The following is a 21,175-nucleotide window of genomic DNA, read 5'->3' on the forward strand; positions in this document are numbered from 1 at the left end:
GGGGACAGCGAGGGGACAGCGGGGCCAGCGCCGTGCCAGGCGGGGAGGGCACCGCACACTGGGGACCCCCGGGCTGCGCTCCCCTGCCCGGCGCTGCCCGGGGGGGTCTGGTATTTTAATTGGACACCCCTCATTAACGCCGGGTTCATTAGAGGCTCAGAAGGGGCTTTGTGCGCGCGGGGACAGCGGGGACAGCGGGGACAGAGTGTCCCCAAGGCAGGGCCGCGCGCCAGGTGCGACATGGGGACACCAGGGCGGGGACACGGACACCCCCTCCCGGGCCCCTCGGGGCTGCGGGGCTTTAGGGGACCTTAAATCCACCTGCAGGACATTTGGGGGACCCCAAACCCCACCCCGGGGCTTGTAGGACATTTGGGGGCCCCAACCCTCACTGGAGACCTGCAGGACATTTAAGGGACCCCAAATCCCATTGGGGATCTGCAGGACATTTAGGGGACCCCAAACCCCACCGGGGATCTGCAGGACATTTGTGGGACCCCACATCTCCTTGGGGACCTGCAGGACCCTTGGAGGGGTCCCCACACCCCACGGGGGACCTGCAGGACCTTTGGGGGCCCCAACCCGACCCCCAGGGTGGGGGGTCCCCCCTGCAGCGCCCATCCAAACCCAGCCCCACAAGAGGAAAGGGGGGGCCACCCACCCAGCCCCGGGCTTTGGGGGGGCCCCGCGGTCCTACCGGGCTGGGGGATGGGCTGATGGGGGGGAGGAGGATGAGGAAGAGGAAGATGAGGAGGAGGAGGATGAGGAGGATGAAGGCTGAGCCACGATCCCATTAAAGAGCTTAAGGCAGCGGGAGGGCGAGGGGCGGCCCCGGGCGGGGCGGGATTAGGGGGGCTCGTTATCCTCCCCCCCCACCCCCCCCCGTAATTAGCTCCCTTTTCCCTGCGGGAGGAATCCCCCAGTGCCACCACCCCCCTGCCACCACCCCCTGTCCCTCTGTCACCACCCCGTCCCTGCCACTGCCCTGTCACCTGCAGCGCCCCGGGCTGGGGGACACACCCAGCGCCCCCCAAACGCGGGGTCGCAGCCCCAGAACGGCCCCCCCGCCCGAGTCACCCCCCGGGGACACGGGGGGGCCACATCCCCACGGCCGGGGGGTGTCACCTGCCACCCCCCTTATGTAAAGCCACCTCCCCGCGATGCTCCCTGTGTCCCACCCCCGAGCCCTAATCTTTGCCATCTTGGGCTAATTGGATTTCCTGGGTCACATGGCGAGATAAAAAGTCCCCAAATCCCACTGTCAAAAAAAATCAGGTTATCCATGGGGAATTAAGGGCCAGAGCGGGGGGCAGCCGAGCAGGAGCACCCACCGAGCGGCTCTGCCTGGGGCACCCCAAAATCCACGCTCGGGGCCTCCTTTGGGCTCCCTGGTTTCTCGGTTCAACCCCCCAGCGCCCACCTCGCCCCCGGGGTGCGCGTTGACTCGCCCCCGGAGAGCTGGAAAAGCCGGGGGACCTAGAGGAGGTTGTGGCGTTGCTGGAGGAGGAGGACGAAGCCATGGGGAGCGGGGCCAGCGCCGAGGACAAGGAGATGGCCAAGAGGTCCAAGGAGCTGGAGAAGAAGCTCCAGGAGGACGCGGATAAGGAGGCCAAGACTGTCAAGCTGCTGCTGCTTGGTGAGGGCTGGGGGGGTCCCCGAGGGGTGTCCTGATGTCCCCACCCTGGTGGAGGTTGGGGTGTCCCCAAGGGTTGTCTCAATGTCCCCGAGGGTTGTCCCAATGTCCCCACACTATTGGTGGGATTGGGACCCCCTGGGCTCCTCCTGTTCCCCCTCGGAGCTGCCACCAGCCAGGAGAGGTTGTCCCACCAACCGGGTGTCCTTGGGGTTGTCCCAATGTCCCCACCCCCCGGAGCCTGGGGGGATGTCCCCAAGAGTTGTCCCGATGTCCCCACCCGGTTGGAGGTTGGGGGATGTGAGGATGGGGATTGGGACTCCTCCTGCCCCATCCCTGATCCCCCTCTCCACCAGCCAGCAGAGCTTGTCCCACCCCTGGGTATCCCCAAGAGTTGTTCTGATGTCCCCAGGGGTTGTCCCGATGTCCCCAAGGGTTGTCCTGATGTCCCCACCCCAAGGAGGCCTGGAGGGATGGGGGTTGGGACCCCCTGGCTGCTCCTGTTCCCCCTCGGAGCTGCCACCGGCCAGGAGAGGTTGTCCCACCCCTGGGTGTCCCCAAGGCCGTCCCTGGGAAGAGCTGGAGGTGCCATCGGCTCTTGGGGTGGCAGGGACAGAGGGAGGGGACAGGGAGGGGATGGGGACAGCGGGGCTGTGGCACATCCCAGAGGTCAGAGAGAGCCGGGGGACATCCTGCCACCAGGACCCCCAAACCCTGGGGGATCCCCTGGGGGTCCCTCTGCACCCCAAGAGGCAGGGGTTGACCCCGTGGGGCAGAGGGGTGACCCCCCCAGCGTCCCCCCCAGCATATGGGGGTGACCCCACAGGACAGGGGGTGACCCCAAGGGGCAAAGCAGTGACCCTGCAGGGCAAGGGGGTGACCCCCTGGGGTACAGGGGCGAGCCCACAGGCCAGGGGGGTGACCCCCCGTGTCAGGGGCGGCGGTGGGGCCTTATCCAGGTGGGGGGGCCGGGGGTCAAGGCGATTACCACCCTAATTCTAAGCGGCTTCCTGGGCCACCCTAAGCCGCTTACGAGGCACCGCCGGCGCTGCCCGGGGGTGGGTGGGACGGGTGGGACCCCAGGGACCCCCTCCAGGGGGGTCCCCACCGCCCCCCGCCGCGGTCCCACAGTGCACGGGGGGACAGGAGCGCGGGGACAATGGCAGGAGTCCGGGCGGGGGGGGGACAGTGGCTCTGGTCCCCTCGGGGTGCCCATCGCGGCCCTGCTGAGGTGCCCGTTCCCACCCTGTTCCAGGGGCCGGAGAGTCCGGGAAGAGCACCATCGTGAAGCAGATGAAGTGAGTGTGGGATGGGGAGAGGGGACCCCCCCAGCCCACGGGCACGGGGTGGCAGGACCCCCATCACCCCCCTCGGTGGCACCCGGTGACTGTCGGTGCGGGGAGGGCAGGGGGTGCCCTGCAGGGCAGGGGGTGCCCCCCGGGGGGTGCTGAGGCCGCGGTGCCCCCCAGGATCATCCACCAGGACGGGTACACGGAGGAGGAGTGCATGGAGTTCAAGGCCATCATCTACGGCAACATCCTGCAGTCCATCCTGGCCATCGTGCGCGCCATGTCCACGCTGGGCATCGACTACGCCGAGTCCTCCTGCGCGGTCAGTGCCCCCCGAGCCCCCCCAGGGACCCCCCAGGGACCCCCCGGGACCCCCCGACCCCCCCCGGGGGCAGGGGCAGGGCTGCCCCCCGGCCTCAGGGTGCTTTGGGGGGTGAGGGGGCTCCAGGGGGCATCCTGTGGGTGGGTGGGGTGACAGGGGGGGCTGAGGATACTCTGGAGGGGCTGAGGGCTCCTGGGGGGCTGAGGTTGATTTGGGGGGTTAAGGGTGCTTTGGGGGGGTTAAGGGTGCTTTCAGGGGGCACCCCATGGGCTAAGGGTGCTTTCAGGGGGCTGAGAGCACTTTGAGGGGGCTGAGGGTGCTTCAGGGGGCACCCCATGGGTTATGGGTGCTTTGGGGGGGGTGAGGGTGCTTTGGGGGGCTGAGGGCACTTTGAGAGGGCTGAGGGTGCTTTGGGGGGAATCCCGTGGGTGGGGGGGTGGCGAGGGGGGCTGAGGGTGCTCTGTGGGCTGTCTGTGGGTGGGAGGGTGACAAGGGGCACCGGGTGTGCTCCGGGGGGGCTGAGGGTGCTCCGGGGTGGGTCCCGGGGGTGGGAGGGTGATGACGGTCCCCCCCAGGACGAGGGCCGGATCCTGTTCAACCTGGCCGACTCCATCGAGGAGGGCACGATGCCCCCCGAGCTCGTGTCCTGCATCAAGAAGCTCTGGAAGGACGGGGGGGTCCAGGCCTGCTTCGACCGCGCCGCCGAGTACCAGCTCAACGACTCGGCCGCATAGTGAGTGGGCACGGGGGGCACGGGGGGCATGGGGGACAGGGGGCATGGAGGGGACAGGGGACAGGGGGATCATGGGAGCGGGGGGGCTGGGGGTCCGGGGGCAGCCCCTTGGTGCCAGGTCACAGCCCCCCCGTGCCCACAGTTACCTGAACCAGCTGGACAGGATCACAGCCCCCAACTACCTCCCCAACGAGCAGGACGTGCTGCGCTCCCGGGTCAAGACCACGGGCATCATCGAGACCAAGTTCTCCGTCAAGGACCTCAACTTCAGGTGGGGGGAGAAGGCCCTGCCCCCCCAGGACCTCCCTCCAGGACACCCTCAGTCATCCCCCCCATCATCCCCTCCCTGATCCCTCTTCTGTGTGCCCCCCCCATGAACACCCCCAGACCCCACCGTGGGATCCCCCTCTGTGATCCCCCTCCAGGACCCCCCCATCATCCCCTCCCTGCCCCCCCCCACGTTTCCCCACCATCAGGACTGGATTTTGGGGTGCCCAGGCCCTGCCCCCCCCATCCCACGTTCCGAGGCCCTGGGACCACGCCGGGGTGGGTGGGGGGTGTGTGACACCCCTGTGTGACACCCCTGTGTGACACCCCCGTGTGTGACACCCCTGTGTGACACCCCCGTGTGACACCCCCGTGTGACACCCCCGTGCCCCCCCAGGATGTTCGACGTGGGGGGGCAGCGCTCGGAGCGCAAGAAGTGGATCCACTGCTTCGAGGGCGTCACCTGCATCATCTTCTGCGGGGCCCTGAGCGCCTACGACATGGTGCTGGTGGAGGACGACGAAGTGGTGGGTGGGGGTGCCCTGGGGGGGCAGGATGGGGGGGCTCCGAGGAGGCTCTGAGGGGTGGGAACAGCCCCCTGTCCCGTGGGATCGTCAGCCCCCTTCCACAGCCCCCCTTGTGAGCCCATCATTGATCCCCCTCCCTGATCCCCCTCATTGATCCTTCCCATTGATCCCCCTCCCTGATCCCCCTCCCTGATCCCCCTCCACAACGCCCCTCCCTGATCCCTGCCATTGATCCCCTCATTGATCCCCCTCCCTGATCCCCACCATTGATCCCCACCATTGATCTCTTTCCACAACTCCCCTCCATGATCCCACTCCTTGATCCCCTCCCTGACCCCGCTCCCTGTCCCCTCTCCCATGGAAGGCTGGGAAGTGCGGGAAGTGCGGGAAGTGCCGGTTCCCGCCGGGTTGTTCCCAGGGCAGGTGTTGGGGCTCCCTCTGGATCCCAGATCCCAGGGTTTGTCCATGAGGAAACCCCTTGGGAAGCTCCCAAGCAGCTCCTGGTGTTCCCTGCTCCCAAGAGCCGTCGGAGAACCAAAACACCAGAGCAGGGAAGGGCAGGAAGAGCCAGGAATGGGTGGGATGGAGGAAAATCCAGCCGGGAGGGGCCTCCCTGTGCCCCCCGGGGGAGCAGAGAGGGGACAAGGGGCAGGGCTGGGAATGGTGGCACAGGGACATTATCCAGGGGTGTCCGCCTGGGATTCACCGGCAGAGCCCCGGCAAAGGGCAGAGATCCGGAGAGCAGGAGTGTGGAACCCCTGGAACGGGGCATTCCCGGGGGGAAACAGGAGCTGAGGGTGCAGATGAGGAGAGCGGGAGCTGCTCCAGCTCCTCCGGCTTCCCTGGGCATTCCCTGGGATCCAAACACCTCTGGGAGCTGGGGCAGGGTCGGGATCTGCTCCCACGGCCGGGTGGGAGCTCAGCCACGCACAGGAGGAGGGAGGATCCTTCCCACAGGAGCCCTGGGAGCTTTCCCAAGGAGGACGGGGCAGGGTCTGGGCTCTGCGCATGGAAAAGCTGCTGCCCTGGGGAGCTGGAGGAGGGAAAACCATCCCTGTGAGCCCCAGAGAACCCCCGAGGCCGAGGATCCCCCTTTCCAGCAGGAAAAGCCCCTGGTCGGACTTGGCTCTGGATCCCCATCCCCGCGGGATGCCCCGGGATTGTCACACCCACACCCAGACTGCAGCTTTTCCTTTTCCCAGCTCCTTCCCAAAGCCTTGGGAGCCACAGCCCAGCGGGAGCATCCCTTGGATGAGGGGAACGGGGCTGAAGGGAATGAGCCCTTTCCCTGCAGGCCATGAGGTTTCCATGGATCACATTCCCACCACCATCCCTCCTTTCTGACGATCCCAGGGGGGATCAGGGCATTGTCCTCCCCCGAGGATCCATCTGGGATTGCGGGTGGGCAGGAGGGAGTGGGGTGGCAGCAGCACCACCCACTGCCGCGGGAAACAGGGCAAGGCTGGTTTTTTGGGGAATGGGGGGCTCGGAGGGGGTGTGAATCCCTGACCATTCCCTGCAGAACCGGATGCACGAGTCCCTGCACCTCTTCAACAGTATATGCAACCACAAGTTCTTCGCAGCCACCTCCATCATCCTCTTCCTCAACAAGAAGGACCTTTTCGAGGAGAAGATCAAGAAGGTCCATCTCAGCATCTGCTTCCCGGAGTACGACGGTGAGTCCGGAGCAATCCCGGCATTCCCACCCCCCTGGAGACCCCCCGGAGCAGGGGAGGGGGGGTCACGTGGGCCTGGAGGGGAGGGGGTGGGATGGGATGGGATGGGATGGGATGAGGAAGGGATGGGATGGGATGGGATGGGATGGGATGGGATGGGATGGGATGGGATGGGATGGGATGGGATGGGATGGGGAAGGGGAGGGGAATAAGCAGAGTCAGTTCCATCCCAAAAATTAGGGCTGGGGAAGGGATCGGATGATCAGAGCTGGTTCCATCCCCAAAAAGGGGCCAGGGAAGGAGAAGGGGATGAGGATGAGCAGAGCTGGTTCCATCCCAAAAATTAGGGCTGGGGAAGGGATCAGACGGACGATCAGAGTTGGTTCCATCCTGAGAAGGGCTGAGGAAGGGGAGGAGGATGAGGGGGAGGATGAGGATGAGCAGAACCATCTCCATCCCCCTCCCTGGAGGCTGGAGCAGAGCAGGGGAGCGCTGTGCCCTCGGGAGGGTGTTTGGAAGGCTGGACACCGGATAAATCCACGTTTGTCAAGGTTTCCCCGGGCGTGGTCACCCCCAGCCCTTCTCCAGAGCTCCTCCCCACGGGAGTGGCTCCAGAATGTTCCCTCCCTCCCTGCACAGGCCCCAACACGTTCGAGGACGCCGGGAATTACATCAAGACCCAGTTCCTGGACCTGAACATGAGGAAGGACGTGAAGGAGATCTACAGCCACATGACCTGTGCCACAGACACCCAGAACGTCAAGTTCGTCTTCGACGCCGTCACGGACGTGATCATCAAAGAGAACCTCAAGGACTGCGGCCTCTTCTGAGCCCGGGAAGGTACAGGGGGAGTGGGGCTGGAAAACTGGGAATGGGGATGCCAGGAATGCAAGGAATCCCAGGGAAAGGGAGGGAAGGGGAGGGCGATGAGCAGAGGAGGCTCGAGCCCATAAAGGGATTGGGGAAGAGGATGAGGATGAGCAGAGCCAGCTTGATCCCAGAGAAAGGGCTGGGGATGAGGGGGATCATCCCAAAAAAGGGCTGGGGAAGGGAGGAGAGGGATGAGGAGGAGGATGAACAGGATCCCACAGGATCACGGACTTGTTTAGGGTGGAAAAGACCTCTGAGACCACTGAGTGCACCCTGAACCTGTCCCCCCCCTTGTCCCCCAGCCCAGAGCACTGAGGGCCATGGCCAGGCCTTCCCTGGACACCTCCAGGGGTGGGGACTCCAAACCTCCCTGGGCAGCCCCTTCATGGGCAGCCCCTGTCACGGTCTGACCACCCTTTCCAGGAAGAAATTCCTCCTGTTGTCCAACCTGACCCTCCCCTGGCACAGCCTGAGGCTGTTCCCTCTCCTCCTGTCCCTTGTTCCCTGGGAGCAGAGCCCGACCCCCCCTGGCTCCCCCCTCCTGTCAGGGGGTTGCAGAGCCAGAAGGTTCCCCCTGAGCCTCCTTTTCTCCAGGATGAGCCCCCCCAGCTCCCTGAGTTCTCCTGCTGCTCCAGACCCTTCCCAGCTCTGTTCCCTTCCCTGGACACGCTCCAGCCCCTCCATGTCCTTCCTGTCCTGGGGGTCCAGACCCGGGCCCAGCCCTGCAGGTGCCCCTCCCCAGTGCCCAATCCCTGCCCTGGTCCTGCTGCCACATCATTCCTGATCCAGGAATGCCAGGATGCCAAGAAGGACCCCCTGGACTCACATCCAACCCCCAGGTCCCTTCCTGTCCCCTCCCTCTGTCCCCACCCCTGGAGCTCCAGGGGGTTGTTGTGGCCAAAGGGCAGGACCTGGAATGTGGAGTGGTGGGACCTCATCCCCTTGGATTCGGCCCATCCTCATCATCCCAGGGATGAAGGCCAAGGCAAAGGGTGGGAGATGCTCCATCCTCATCCTCATCCCAGGGATGAAGGCCAAGGCAAAGGGTGGGATGTGGGATTCCCCATCCTCATCCCCACGGGGATGAAGGCCAAGGTGTCCCTGCCCTGGGGGTGTTTAACTCCCTGTTCTCTCTCCCTTTCCCAGGAAACATTCCCGTCTCTCCGTTCTGCTGAGCAGAGCCAAAGGAAGAACCACCCCCTCCACACGTCACCGCTCCCACTTTTTCTATGACCGCCCCAAATCTGCCTCTTTTCACCCCAAACTAGGAAGGGGCTGAACTCAACGTCCTGCTCCCTTTCGTGGCCATTTCCTCTTTTTTTTTTTTTTTTTTGTTTTTTTCCGAGGAGAACTCCCCGTTCTCAGCATTCCACGGGAGGTTTGACACCAAGACACAGCCAGGAATAGGAATATTGAGGGAATTTGGGAGGCAGGGACGGGAATTCCCCCCTGGCCATCCCTCCACAGCCCCTTCCTGCCCTTGGATCGAGGCTGGATTCATCCAAGCTGGAATTTCTGGGGGAGGAGGAAGCTGAGTTACCTCCGAGTGGCTCCTGGGAACCCACCCCAGCCCTTCCTGGGAATCGACCCTTTGGCAGGAGAAATCAGGGATTCCTGGAGTTCTCTGGGGCCCTGAATGGTGGGAATTCCTCGGGCAGGAAGGGCTGGGGGAGGGAACCCCAACTCCAGCCCGGGAATGGGAATGGGAATGGGCTGGATAAAGAGGAAATGGTTGCTCGAAACATTTTCGTTCTGCTACTTTAGAGCCGCGTTCGCTCTCTCTGTTTGTAAATAATCCGTAGGTGATCCCTGGAAATCCCTGGATCCTCCTTTCCCTGCTCCCTGCACAGATCTCCCCTTCCAGCTTCACTTTGGTAGGAAAACACAATAAAGGAATGTGCATGGCCGGAGTGTCCTTCCTTCCCCGCTTCCCAGAGCTTGGATCCAGGGCCGCTTCCCATCCTTTGCACCCATTCCCGGCTCTCTGGATCACCTGGATCTCTGGATCCCACCTGGATCACCCTGGGGTTGGGAGCTGTGCTCCTGGATGGGGGGGGAAGGGGGTCCCAAACCCAAAACATTCCTGGTCGGAGCACCTGGAAAGGGTTGAATGAGGAAGGAGGAGTTATCCCATGGAGGGAAGGCTCCAGGAAGGGAATCTGGGGGCAGGCAGAGCTCCAGGGAGCTTGGGAAAAATTCCAAAGGGAATTTAGGGGCAGGCAGAGCTCCAGGGAGCTTGGGAAGAATTCCAGAGGAGGGAAACACTCCCTGGAGCTGCTGAGAGCTCCCACAAGGAATTTATCCTGGAATTCTAAGGAAGCGTCCCCAGAAAGGTGCCGCCTCCATCCCACAGCAGCATCCAGGGCAGGATTCCCACCAGGATCCCAGCAGCCAGATTTGGGCTGTCAACAGGTAAATCCTCCTGCCAAGAATCCCACGGACAACGGGATTCCTGGAATGCTGCAGCACAGCCCAAGTCTTTGGCAGCAGCACAACCCCAGCAGTGGGGGGGGATGGAGCACAGGGAACCTCCCTGTGCCGAGAATTCCACCTCATTCCCATGGAAGAGCACAAGGAATCTCCCCATCCCAACGATTCCCACCCAAGCTCTTCCCTCCCTTCTCCGGCAAAGCACCAAAAACTGGGAGAGCTCCTGGAAAAAGGAAGAAGAAACCGGAGCAAAGGCTTCACTCACCATTTTAATGACTGCCAACAAATCCAAGGGATCCGACTGGACACGGACAGGACCGGGAAGAGGGGCTGGATGCAGACAGGGATCGGCGGGCGGGGAAATGTGGGATTTGGCACCACCCGGACAAAGGAAAGGCAGGCTCAGGAAAACCGGGGCTGGGAGGGCCTTGGGAAAGGCAGGACGGGACCATCCCCCCTCCCCATCCCCAAAAACGCCCGGGAATCCATGGCTCGGGAGCTCGGGAGCCGCAGTTCCCCCCTCGGCTCCGGCTGGGAATGCCAGGCTGGGCATAACACCGGGAATAAACCTCCCCCCGGAGCCCAACCCTCCTCCTCCTGCCCCAAGCTGGGCATAACACCGGGAATAACCACCCCCCCCTGGAGCCCAACCCTCCTCCTCCTGCCCCAGGAGCCTCTCCCAGCCCGGGGGAGCGGGACGGGAATGAGTCACACGGGGAAAAGCTCCCGGGATCCTTCAGGAGCTGCAGGAACAGGAACTCCTGGAATTCCTGCCGGGAGGGACGCAGGATCTCCACGTGCACAGTTGAGTGAGAGTTGTGTGGTTTTTATTATTCTCTTTTTTTTTTTTTATTATTTTAATTATTTTGAACCCGAGGCTGAGAGGAACAAAGGGGAGGGAAGGGACAGTTTCCTGCCTGGAATAAAAACACCCAAAATAACCTTAAAAATGGAATAACAGGGGCTGGTAACGAAGGAAGAGGGAGCTACAGAGCCAAGGGCTGGAATGAGGCTGGAATTCAGCTGGAATAAGACTGGAATTGGGCTGCAATCTGCTTGGAATTGGGCTGCAATCCAGCTGGAATCCAAGGGCTGGATTGGTTGGGAATGGTTGGGATGGTTGGAATCCCACTAGAATCAGGCTGGAATCCCACTGGAATCCCGCTGGAATCAGGTTGGAATTGGGCTGGAATCCCATTGGAATCCAAGGGCTGGAATCTGGTTGGAATCCCACTGGAATCAGGATGGAATCCACCTGGAATCCAAGGGCTGGAATCTATGTGGAATCTGGTCAGAATCAGGCTGCAATCTGCTTGGAATCTTACTGGAATCCTGCTGGAATCCAAGGGCTGGAAGCTGGCTGGAATCCCACTGGAATCAGGCTGGTATCCCACTGGAATCCTGCTGGAATCAGGCTGGAATTCCACTGGAATCAGGCTGGAATTGGGCTGGAATCCAGCTGGAATCCAAGGGCTGGAATCAGGCTGGAGTCTGGCTGGAATCCCACTGGAATCAGGCTGGTATCTCACTGGAATCCCACTGGAATCAGGCTGGAATTGGGCTGGAATCCAGCTGGAATCCAAGGGCTGGAATCAGGCTGGAGTCTGGCTGGAATCCCACTGGAATCAGGCTGGTATCTCACTGGAATCCCACTGGAATCAGGCTGGAATCCAAGGGCTGGAATCAGGCTGGAGTCTGGCTGGACTCCCACTGGAATCAGGCTGGTATCCCACTGGAATCCCAGGGCTGGAATCTCAGTGGAATCAGGCTGGAATTGGGCTGCAATCCGCTTGGAATCCCACTGGAATCCCGCTGGAATCCACGGAGATCTCTCCATCCAGCGACGCCGGGAGGCTCCACCCCCATTCCCTGATCTCCACCCCCACTCCCAAACCCCCCATTCCCCAAATCCACGTCCCCTCCAACACGAGGTCCCCAGGAAGGAAGGTTGTTGTGCCGGAGCCTCCCGGCGTTCCTGCGGCTCCGCGGCCGTTCCCAGCACATTCCCGGCGCATTCCCGGCACATTCCCGGGGCGTTCCCGGGGGTCCCTCAGTAGAGGCCGCACTCCTTGAGGTTGTTCTTGATGATGACGTCGGTGACGGCGTCGAACACGAACTGCACGTTGCGCGTGTCGGTGGCGCAGGTGAAGTGGGTGTAGATCTCCTTCGTGTCCCGCCGCCGGTTCAGCTCCTCGAACTGGCTCTGGATGTAGGCAGCCGCCTCCTCGTACGTCTGGGAGCCTGGGAACGAGGCACAAATCCCGGGATTTGGGCACGGCCAGGGGAGGAGGGGGTGGGCAGAGCCCGGGGGGTGGGGAGGGACGGAAAGGGAAGGGGGGATGAAGGGTGGGATGGAGGGGTGGGTGGGAAGGGACCTTAAAATCATGGAATCGTGGAATGGTTTGGGTTGGGAGGATCTTAAAGGAAAAGAGGGACAAATCTTGGAATGGTTTGGGTTGGAAGGACTTTATAAATCACGGAATCATGGAATGGTTTGGGCTGGAAGGATCTTAAAGGAAAACAAGGACAAATCATGGAATCATGGAACGGTTTGGGTTGGAAGGATCTCAAAGGAAAAGAGGGACAATCATGGAATGGTTTGGGTTGGAAGGATCTTAAAGGAAAAGAGGGACAATCATGGAATGGTTTGGGTTGGAAGGATCTTAAGGGAAAAGATGGAAGAACCTTGGAATCACGGTTTGGGTTGGGAAGGATCTTAAAAGAAAAGAGGGAAGAAGCTTGGAATCATGGATTGAGCAAAAGAGGGACAAATCTTGGAATGGTTTGGGTTGGAAGGACTTTAAATCATGGAATCATGGAATGGTTTGGGTTGGAAGAATCTTAAAGGAAAAGAGGGACAATCATGGAATGGTTTGGGTTGGAAGGATCTTAAAGGAAAAGAGGGACAATCATGGAATGGTTTGGGTTGGAAGGATCTTAAGGGAAAAGAGGGACAAATTATGCAATCGTGGATTAAAGCAACAGAGGGACAATCATGGAATGGTTTGGGTCAGAAGGGCCCAGAGCAGGACACGGATCAGTCTCCCAGGCTCTAAACTGGAATTTCAATGGAATTCCCATCCTAGCAAGATGTGGGAAACGAGGAGCAACCTCGATCTGCTGGAGGGCAACCCTTGGGGTTGGGATCTCTGGGATGGACAAAGGCTGCTCCCAAAGCTCTCCCAAGGGAACCCTCCTGCATTCCGGGAGCCGGAGGGAAGGAACCGGGGGAAAGGCTGGGAGAGCCCATCCCGGCTCCGGGGATGCCGGTACCTGGATACTCGGGGTAGCAGATGGTGAGGGGGCTGCGGCGGATCTTCTCCTCGAACAGATCCTTCTTGTTGAGGAAGAGGATGATGGAGGTGTCCGTGAACCACTTGTTGTTGCAGATGCTGTCGAAGAGCTTCATGCTCTCGTGCATCCGGTTCTGGAGCGGGACGGACACGGGAGGGATCAGGGAAGGGACACTGGAGTGTCACCTCCTTCCCAGGAGCCCCGTCCCCCCGGAAGGAGCCCAGGCCAAGGAAGGGGCTGTGGGGACACCCCCAGGCCCGGGAATGTTTGTCACTCCCAGGTGGATCCAGGGAGGAATTGGCCCCAATCCAGGGGGGGTCATGGGGTGGCTCCTGCGGGAAACTCCAGAGGGTTTTCCATGCCCAGCAGAGCCAAGGGCAGCGGCTCCAGGATGGATCTGCCACCGGCCAAGGCGGAGCCCAGGGAAAGGGAGCCACAGTGGGGCAACTCCAGAGGGACTGACCCATGGAAAGGAACCTGGATTGAGCCCATGGAAGGAGCTGGAGCAGTTCCTGAGGGACTGATCCCATGGAAAGGGATCCAGGTTGGAGCAGTTCCTGAGGGACTGAACCATGGAAAGACTTGGAGCAGCTCCCAAGGGACTGACCCCATGGAAAGGGACCTGGATTGAGCCCATGGAAGGAGCTGGAGCAGTTCCTGAAGGACTGACCCATGGAAAGGAACCTGGATTGATCCCATGAAAAGGGATCCAGGTTGGAGCAGTTCCTGAGGGACTGATCCCATGGAAGGACCTGGAGCAGTTCCTGAGGGACTGACCCATGGGAAAAGGGGCCAAACCGGAGCAGTTGCCGCGGGTCATTCCAGGTGCTCTCAACTCCCCCGATCCTGTGCTCCCACAGTCCCACAATCCCACGCTCCCACAATCCCACGCTCCCACAATCCCGTACCATCTCCTCGTCCTCGGCCAGCACCAGGTCGTAGTCGCTGAGGGCCACGCAGAAGATGATGGCCGTGACGCCCTCGAAGCAGTGGATCCACTTCTTCCGCTCCGACCTCTGCCCGCCCACGTCGAACATCCTGGGAAAGGCGGGAGAACCAGCTCAGCCCCCCCGCCCCCGGGGCATTCCTGGGGGGAATTCGGGGACAACGAGGCCCGGCTTCCCTCGGGAGAGGGGAGGGGAAATTCCCTTTGCAGCACAGGGGACGTGGAAGCAGAATTCCTGTTTTGTTCCACAGGACGCAGGGAATGGCTTCCCGCTGCCGGAGGGTTGGATGGGATATTGGGATATTGGGAAGGAATCCTTCACTGGGAGGGAGGGGAGGGGCTGGGATGGAATTCCCAGAGGATGTCCCATCTCTGGAAGTGTCCAAGGCCAGGCTGGATAACCTTGGAGTGCCCTGGGACAGTGGGAGGTGCCCCTGCCCACAGCACTGAATGGGCTTTAATTCCTCTTCCACCCAAACCATTCCCAGATCCTCTGGAGCAGTTCCAAGCTGGAATCACCCCCCGGAGCTCCTGATCCCCCAGGGAACGTGGATTTTGTTCCCTCTCCTGTTTCCTTGGCAACAACCCCTTGGTTTGTCCGGGATCCCCAAAGCTCCTCCCAGGGATTGGAATGAGTGGGAATGTGGTCCCTGGGAGCTCCTGCCGGGAGCTGGGGCGGGATTCCCAGGATTAAAGAAGTGGCTCATGCCCGGAAATCCAACTGGAGCTTTCCAGGCTGGAGCTGCCCCGGGAATTCTGGCAGAAATGGAGTTAATTCCTCATTAAAAGATGAGTGTCCTGGGAGATTCCAACCCCCTGCTCTCCCAGATATTCTGAGGAGAGCCCAGGTTGGAATGGGAATTAATTAATCCAGGTGAAAGCGTTGTTACGGAGTCCTGACGATGGATTTGTTCCATAGGGAGCTGCCCAGGGTGGGATCCCAGGATGCCAAGGCAGGTCCCACCTTCCCTGTCCCACAAACCCCCCGGGCCAGAGGGAAGGTGGGAATCTTGGAGATTCCAGGGGATTCTCCAGGATCCGTGACGGAGGAGAACTCGGCCCATCCGAATTCCAGCCCCTGGGCTCCCTCATTCATGGAATGTCAAGCAGAGTTCCAGGGTTTCCCACAGAAAACACTCCCTCTGGGACGTGCCTGGGGCCCTGCACGTGATCCAGGGTGGGATTGGGAAGGAGCCTCTTCCCTCCCTTCCGAAGGAGGGCAGGAGGAGCCTCCAGCCCCGCGGGGTTTGGAAGCACCGGGAGTGGCAGCTGGAGACGCTCCTGCTGATCCATCCCCACGGGATTCCCTGGATGGAATCCAGGAGCTGCAGAGACTCCCCGGAGATGGGAAGGGTTTGGGCATCTCTGGGTGAAACTCCGAAGGCAAAACGCTGCTGTTCTCCCAGGAAACTGCATGGAAGGTCCCTGCTCCAGGGGATCCAAGCACTGGAGCTGGGAATGTTCCCCTGGAGAAGGGAAGGCTCCAGGGAGACCTTGGAGCCCCTCCCAGGGCCAAGGGGGCTCCAGGAGAGCTGGAGAGGGGTTGGGGACAAGGGATGGAGGGACAGGACACAGGGAATGGCTTCCCACTGCCAGAGGGAGGGATGGATGGGATATTGGGAGGGAACTCCTCCCTGGGAGGGGGCTGGGATGGAATTCCCAGAGGATGTCCCATCCCTGGAAGTGTCCAAGCCCAGGCTGGATAAACTTGGAGCAACCTGGGACAGTGGGAGGTGTCCCTGCCCACGGCACTGGATGGGCTTTAAGGTCCTTCCCACCCCAAACCAGCCTGGAATTCCATGAAAACCCTGGGATTTTCCACCCAACTCTTCCAAACACAAGCTCTACAGAAGCCACCAGACACATTTTTAGGGATGTGAGCAGGAAAGGCTCCAAACTGTTGGCACAAACAGGGAAAACTGGGCTGTCCTACATCCACAAACACCATGGGAATTCCCACAGGATCCCCCAGGATCCCAAGCAAGGAATTCCTAAGCAGCAGGAAAGTGGGAAAGAGGGATTGAGCCTCAGCTCCGGGGTTTAGAAGGAATTAGCGCCACAGGAAGGAGCAGGAGGGATCCCGAGCCTGGATCTGGGTCAGGAAGAGGGGACAGGAGAGTCCCATCCAGGCTGGAATTCCCAGAGAACACACCACGGGAGGGGACACACTCAGCGCCCTCTGAGTGCGATTTTTTGGGATTGGGGCCTGGAAAAGGAGCAGTCAGGTACCTGTGTGGGTGTGATCCCGAGAGAAAAGCAGCTGGAAAGAACAGAAGAAGGGAAATCAAATCCAACCCTTCCCAGGGAAGGACAGTGGAACTGGGATCAGGGACCATCCAGGGATTTCCCGGCCCTCTGGAACACAGGGATGGGCTGGGAGTGTCACTCCCTGGAAGTACAGCTCCAATTCCCGTGGTTTTCCCCCCGGGGAAGGACATGAAACCAGGATCAGGGACTATCCAGGGATCTCCCACCACGCTGGGCTGGGATTGTCTCTCACTGGAAATCCAGGTCCTTGAAGGTGAAACGAGTCTCCGCAATTCCCGTGGTTTTCTCCCCAGGGAAAGACAGTTCAACCAGGATCAGGGACTATCCAGGGATTTCCCAGCCCTCTGGGACACAGGGAAGGGCCGGGACTGTCTTTGGGAATGGCTGGAACTGTCACCCCCTGGAAATCCAGCTCCAGTTCCCGTGGATTTCAGCCCAGGGAAGGACATTAAACCAGGATCAGGGATTTTCCCAGGATTTCCCAGCCCTCTGGGATCCAAGGAATGCCACTCACTTGAAGTACAGGTCCTTGAAGGTGAAGTGAGTCTCCACGATTCCCGTGGTTTTCACCCTGGTCCGGAGCACGTCCTGCTGGGTGGGGATGTAGCTGTGCTGGGAGATGCGCTCCAGGTCGTTCAGGTAACTGGGATGGGAAAACAGGGATGGGCTCAGTGCCGGGAATCTGGGATTGGGAGGGGATTCAGTGCCGGGAATCTGGGATCAGCTTCAGTGCTGGGAATCTGGGATTGGGATGGGATTTAGTGCTGGGAATCTGGGATCAGCTTCAGTGCTGGGAATCTGGGATTGGGATGAGATTTAGTGCTGGGAATCTGGGATTGGGATGGGATTCAGTGCTGGGAATCTGGGATCAGCTTCAGTGCTGGGAATCTGGGATTGGGAGGGGATTCAGTGCTGGGAATCTGGGATTGGGAGGGGATTCAGTGCTGGGAATCTGGGATCGGCCTCAGTGCTGGGAATCTGGGATTGGGATCAGTTTCAGTGCTGGGAATCTGGGATCGGGATGGGATTTAGTGCTGGGAATCTGGGATCAGGATCGGCATCAGCGCCGGGAATCTGGGATCGGGATCAGTTTCAGTGCTGGGAATCTGGGATCAACTGCACGGGAGCTGCTCCAGCCCCTCCTCCCACACAGCCAGGGGGAATGCCGGGATTTGGGAACGCTGGGATTTGGGAATGCCAGGATTTGGAATGGATCTGGAGGGGAGCTGAGCTGGGGGGAGGGATGTGGAGCTGTGCCAGGCTGGGATCCCTGTGCCTCCCACCCAATCCCAGCCTGCTGTGGATCATTCCATGATCTGGGAATGGATTTCCCAAGGGATGCCCCATCCCTGGAAGTGCCCAAGGACAAGCTGGATAAACTTGGAGCAACCTGGGATAGTGGAAGGCATCTCTGGAAATGGATCTGGAATTGCTCTTCCCACCCAAGCCATTCCAGGCTGAAATTCCACACCATTCCAGGCTTAAATTCCAAACCATTCCAGGATGAAATTCCAAACCATTCCAGGATGAAATTCCAAACCATTCCAGGATGAAATTCCACACCATTCCAGGTTTAAATTCCATGCCATTCCAGGCTTAAATTCCAAGCCATTCCAGGATGAAATTCCAAGCCATTCCAGACTTAAATTCCAGACCATTCCAGGCTGAAATCTCAAACCATTCCAGGCTGAAATTCCCAGCCATCCCAGGCTTTCCCCCGTGCTCCCTGCAGGCAGCCCAGCCCCTCCCGGGTATCCCCCGGGCCCCTCTGCCCCAGCCCCAGCCCTTCCCAACCCCGGGAATGCTCCGTCCCCTCACTATGCGGCGGAGTCGTTGAGCTGGTATTCCCGGGATCTGCCGAAGCAGGCCTGCACGCCGGGATCGCTCCAGAGGCGCTGGATGAGCGCGGAGAGCTCGGCCGTCAGCGTCCCCTCCTCGGCACTGCCCGCCAGCACGAACAGCTGCCGGGCGTCGTCCTGGGAAACCGGGAATGGACCGGGAATGAACCGGGAGTGAACTGGGAGTGAACCGGGAATGGACAGGGAATGGACCGGGAATGAACTGGGAATGAACCGGGAATGGACCGGGAGTGAACCGGGAATGGACCGGGAATGGACCGGGAGTGAACCGGGAATGGACCGGGAATGGACCGGGAGTGAACTGGGAATGAACCGGGAATGGACCGGGAATGAACCGGGAATGGACCGGGAATGGACCGGGAATGGACCGGGAGTGAACCGGGAATGGACCGGGAAAGAACTGGGAATGAACCGGGAGTGAACCGGGAAGGAACCGGGAAGGAACCGGGAATGAACCGGGAGTGAACTGGGAATGAACTGGGAATGAACCGGGAATGGACCGGGAATGGACCGGGAATGGACCGGGAATGGACCGGGAATGGACCGGGAGTGAACCGGGAAGGAACCGGGAATGAACCGGGAGTGAACTGGGAATGAACTGGGAATGAACCGGGAATGGACCGGGAGTGAACCGGGAGTGACGGCCCCAGAGAGCCCCGGGAGCAGCGGGAATCCTCCCTGCTCCCAGTGTCCAGGGGCTGCTGAGGGGAATCCAGGGCTGAGGGCCCCATCCCGAGGGATCCTGGGACACTCCCAGCCCTGAGGGATCCCTGGATCTTTTCTTGTCCCAAACCCATTCCCAGAACAGAATCCTGGGATGAATCCTGCTGTCCTGAGGGATCCCTGGATACTCCCAGCTCTGAGGGATCCCTGGATCCTCTCTTGTCCCAAGCCCATTCCCAGGTGGATCCCAGATCCTGGCCACTCCTGGCCCTGAGGGATCCCTGGCTAGTCCCTTGTCCCGAGTTCATTCCCAGTGGGATCCCAGGAACTCAGGGCCCTGAGGAATCCCTGGATCCTCTCTCATCCCGAGCCCATTCCCAGCGGGATCCTGGACCCTCCCAGCCCTGAGAGAGTCTCTTGTCCCAAGTCCATTCCCAGGTGGATCCTGGGACACTCCCAGCCCTGAGGGATCCCTGGATCCTCTCCTGTCCCAAACCCATTCCCAGAGTGAGAACCCGGGCTGAGTGCCCCATCCCAAGGGATCCCTGGATCCTCTCTCATCCCGAGCCCATTCCCAGGTGGCTCCTGGCTCCCAAACCCATTCCCAGGTGGCTCCTGGCTCCCAAACCCATGCCCAGCAGGATCCTGGACACTCTCAGCCCTGAGGGATCCCTGGCTAGTTCCTTGTCCCGAGCCCATTCCCAGGTGGATCCCGGCTCCCAACCCCATTCCCAGTGGAATCCCAGGACACTCACGGCCCTGAGAGAGTCCCTTTTCCCAACCCCATTCCCAGGTGGATCCCAGCTCCCAACCCCACTCCCAGTGGCTCCCCTGTCCCGAGCCCATTCCCAGGTGGCTCCTGCATCCCGGGCACTCACAGCCCTGGCAGGATTCCCGAAGGGAATGCGGAGCCGGCCCATGGCCCGGACGATGGCCACGATGGACTGGATGGTGTTGCTGTAGACGACCCCCCGGTACTGCCGGCATTCCTCCTCGGAATATCCGTCCTCGTGGATGATCCTGGAACCACAGGGCATCATTCCCGTTCCCATCCCGCCCATCCCCTCCATCCTCCTCGGAATATCCGTCCTCGTGGATGATCCTGGAACCACAGGGCATCATTCCCGCTCCCATCCCGCCCATCCCCTCCATCCTCCTGGGAATATCCGTCCTCGGGGAGGATCCTGCAGCCACAGCACTGCCATTCCCGCCCATCCCGCCGTCCCCCCGAATCCCGGGAATCACTCACTTCATCTGCTTCACGATGGTGCTCTTCCCAGACTCGCCAGCGCCTGGAAAGCACAAGGAACATCTCGCTGGACACAGGGAATTCCAAGGGAAGGCAGGATGTGGGGTTGGGGGGGGTTGGAGGAGGAGATTCCTCGGGAATTGCCGCTGGAAGAGCTCCCAGCGCGTCCTCCCCGGCCGCCAGGAGTTCACCCGCTGGACAACCTTGGAATTCCCGAATTCCAGAGGTGCCTGGTGGATTTATCCCTCCCCAAAGTGCTGCTCCAGCTGCTCCCAGCACGGCTGAGCCAGGCGGGAAAGGTGGGAAGAACCCACTGGATCCAACCAGATTCCAGCACTCCTTGGCATTCCCAGGAATCCCCACCCTGGTCTTGAAACCCAAGAAAAAGATCTGGGAGAGATTTCCAGGCAGAAATGGGGTCAGGAGCACCGGGAACATCTCGTGGAACAGGGAGGATGTTCCAGGGGGAAAAGCCAAGGAGAGGCATCCCGGGACACTCAGAGCCCCCCTGGGAGGAGAATCTCAGGAAAAGGGGACCAGGGATCCCTCGGGATCCTCCTCAACTCCCAGAATCCCTTGGAACATCCCAGGGATCCCTCAGGACCCTTCTGAGCCCTTCCAGGATCCCTTGGGATCCCCCTAAGAGCAGAAGACCCCCTCAAAAAAACACCTTGAGACCCCCAGTGCCCCCCAAAAACTCCCCCCTAAGAGCAGAAGACGCCCAGTGCCCCCCCAGAGACCCCCAATGCCCCCTCAAATCCCTCCCTGACCTCCCCATTCCCCCCCAAATCCCCCCATTCTCCCCCAAATCCCCTCCTGAGGCCACGAGACCCGAGTTTCTCCCTCCCCAAACCCCCTCCTCAGGCTGGAGACCCCCACTGCCCCCCCAGACCCCCCATTCCCCCCCCGTGCTCACCGAGCAGCAGCAGTTTCACCTCCTTGGCCGCTTTCTCGCCGTCCTCGCGGAGGTTCCTGTCGATCATTTTGCTCCGCTCCACCGCCGCCTTGTCCTCGGCGCTCAGCGTGCACCCCATGGCGGCGGCGGGGCCACCGGGCCGGGAGCGGGGCCGGGATTTGGGATTTGGGGATTGGGGAGCGGGGTTTGGGATGAGGGCCCGGGCGGCTCCTCAGGCGGCGCCGGATTTCCTG

General features: G+C 61.0%; 2 protein-coding genes across 2 annotated transcripts; one reads left to right on the plus strand and one right to left on the minus strand.

The window, feature by feature from the left end:
* The first annotated feature begins 1,457 nt into the window (after nucleotides 1-1,457).
* On the plus strand, nucleotides 1,458-9,160 carry GNAT2 (G protein subunit alpha transducin 2). The gene is made up of 9 exons (XM_051771731.1): nucleotides 1,458-1,636; nucleotides 2,889-2,931; nucleotides 3,103-3,244; nucleotides 3,820-3,977; nucleotides 4,120-4,248; nucleotides 4,642-4,771; nucleotides 6,294-6,447; nucleotides 7,087-7,287; nucleotides 8,464-9,160. The coding sequence occupies exons 1-8, from the start codon at nucleotides 1,519-1,521 to the stop codon at nucleotides 7,275-7,277; spliced, it is 1,065 nt and encodes a 354-aa protein (XP_051627691.1). The 5' UTR covers nucleotides 1,458-1,518; the 3' UTR covers nucleotides 7,278-7,287; nucleotides 8,464-9,160.
* A 1,220-nt stretch (nucleotides 9,161-10,380) lies between these two features.
* Nucleotides 10,381-21,168, minus strand: GNAI3 (G protein subunit alpha i3). Its single transcript, XM_051771725.1, has 8 exons — nucleotides 20,943-21,168; nucleotides 20,027-20,069; nucleotides 19,656-19,797; nucleotides 18,074-18,231; nucleotides 16,770-16,898; nucleotides 13,950-14,079; nucleotides 13,021-13,174; nucleotides 10,381-11,988 (listed from the first exon to the last, which is right to left on the minus strand). Exons 1-8 carry the CDS (start codon nucleotides 21,058-21,060, stop codon nucleotides 11,798-11,800), a joined length of 1,065 nt encoding a protein of 354 aa, XP_051627685.1. The 5' UTR covers nucleotides 21,061-21,168; the 3' UTR covers nucleotides 10,381-11,797.
* Between the last annotated feature and the right edge of the window lie 7 nt (nucleotides 21,169-21,175).

The sequence above is a fragment of the Manacus candei genome, unplaced genomic scaffold, assembly GCF_025592945.1.
Source record: "Manacus candei isolate 608988 ecotype Guabito, Panama unplaced genomic scaffold, ASM2559294v1 h1tg000139l, whole genome shotgun sequence".
Taxonomy (NCBI): Eukaryota; Metazoa; Chordata; class Aves; order Passeriformes; family Pipridae; genus Manacus; species Manacus candei.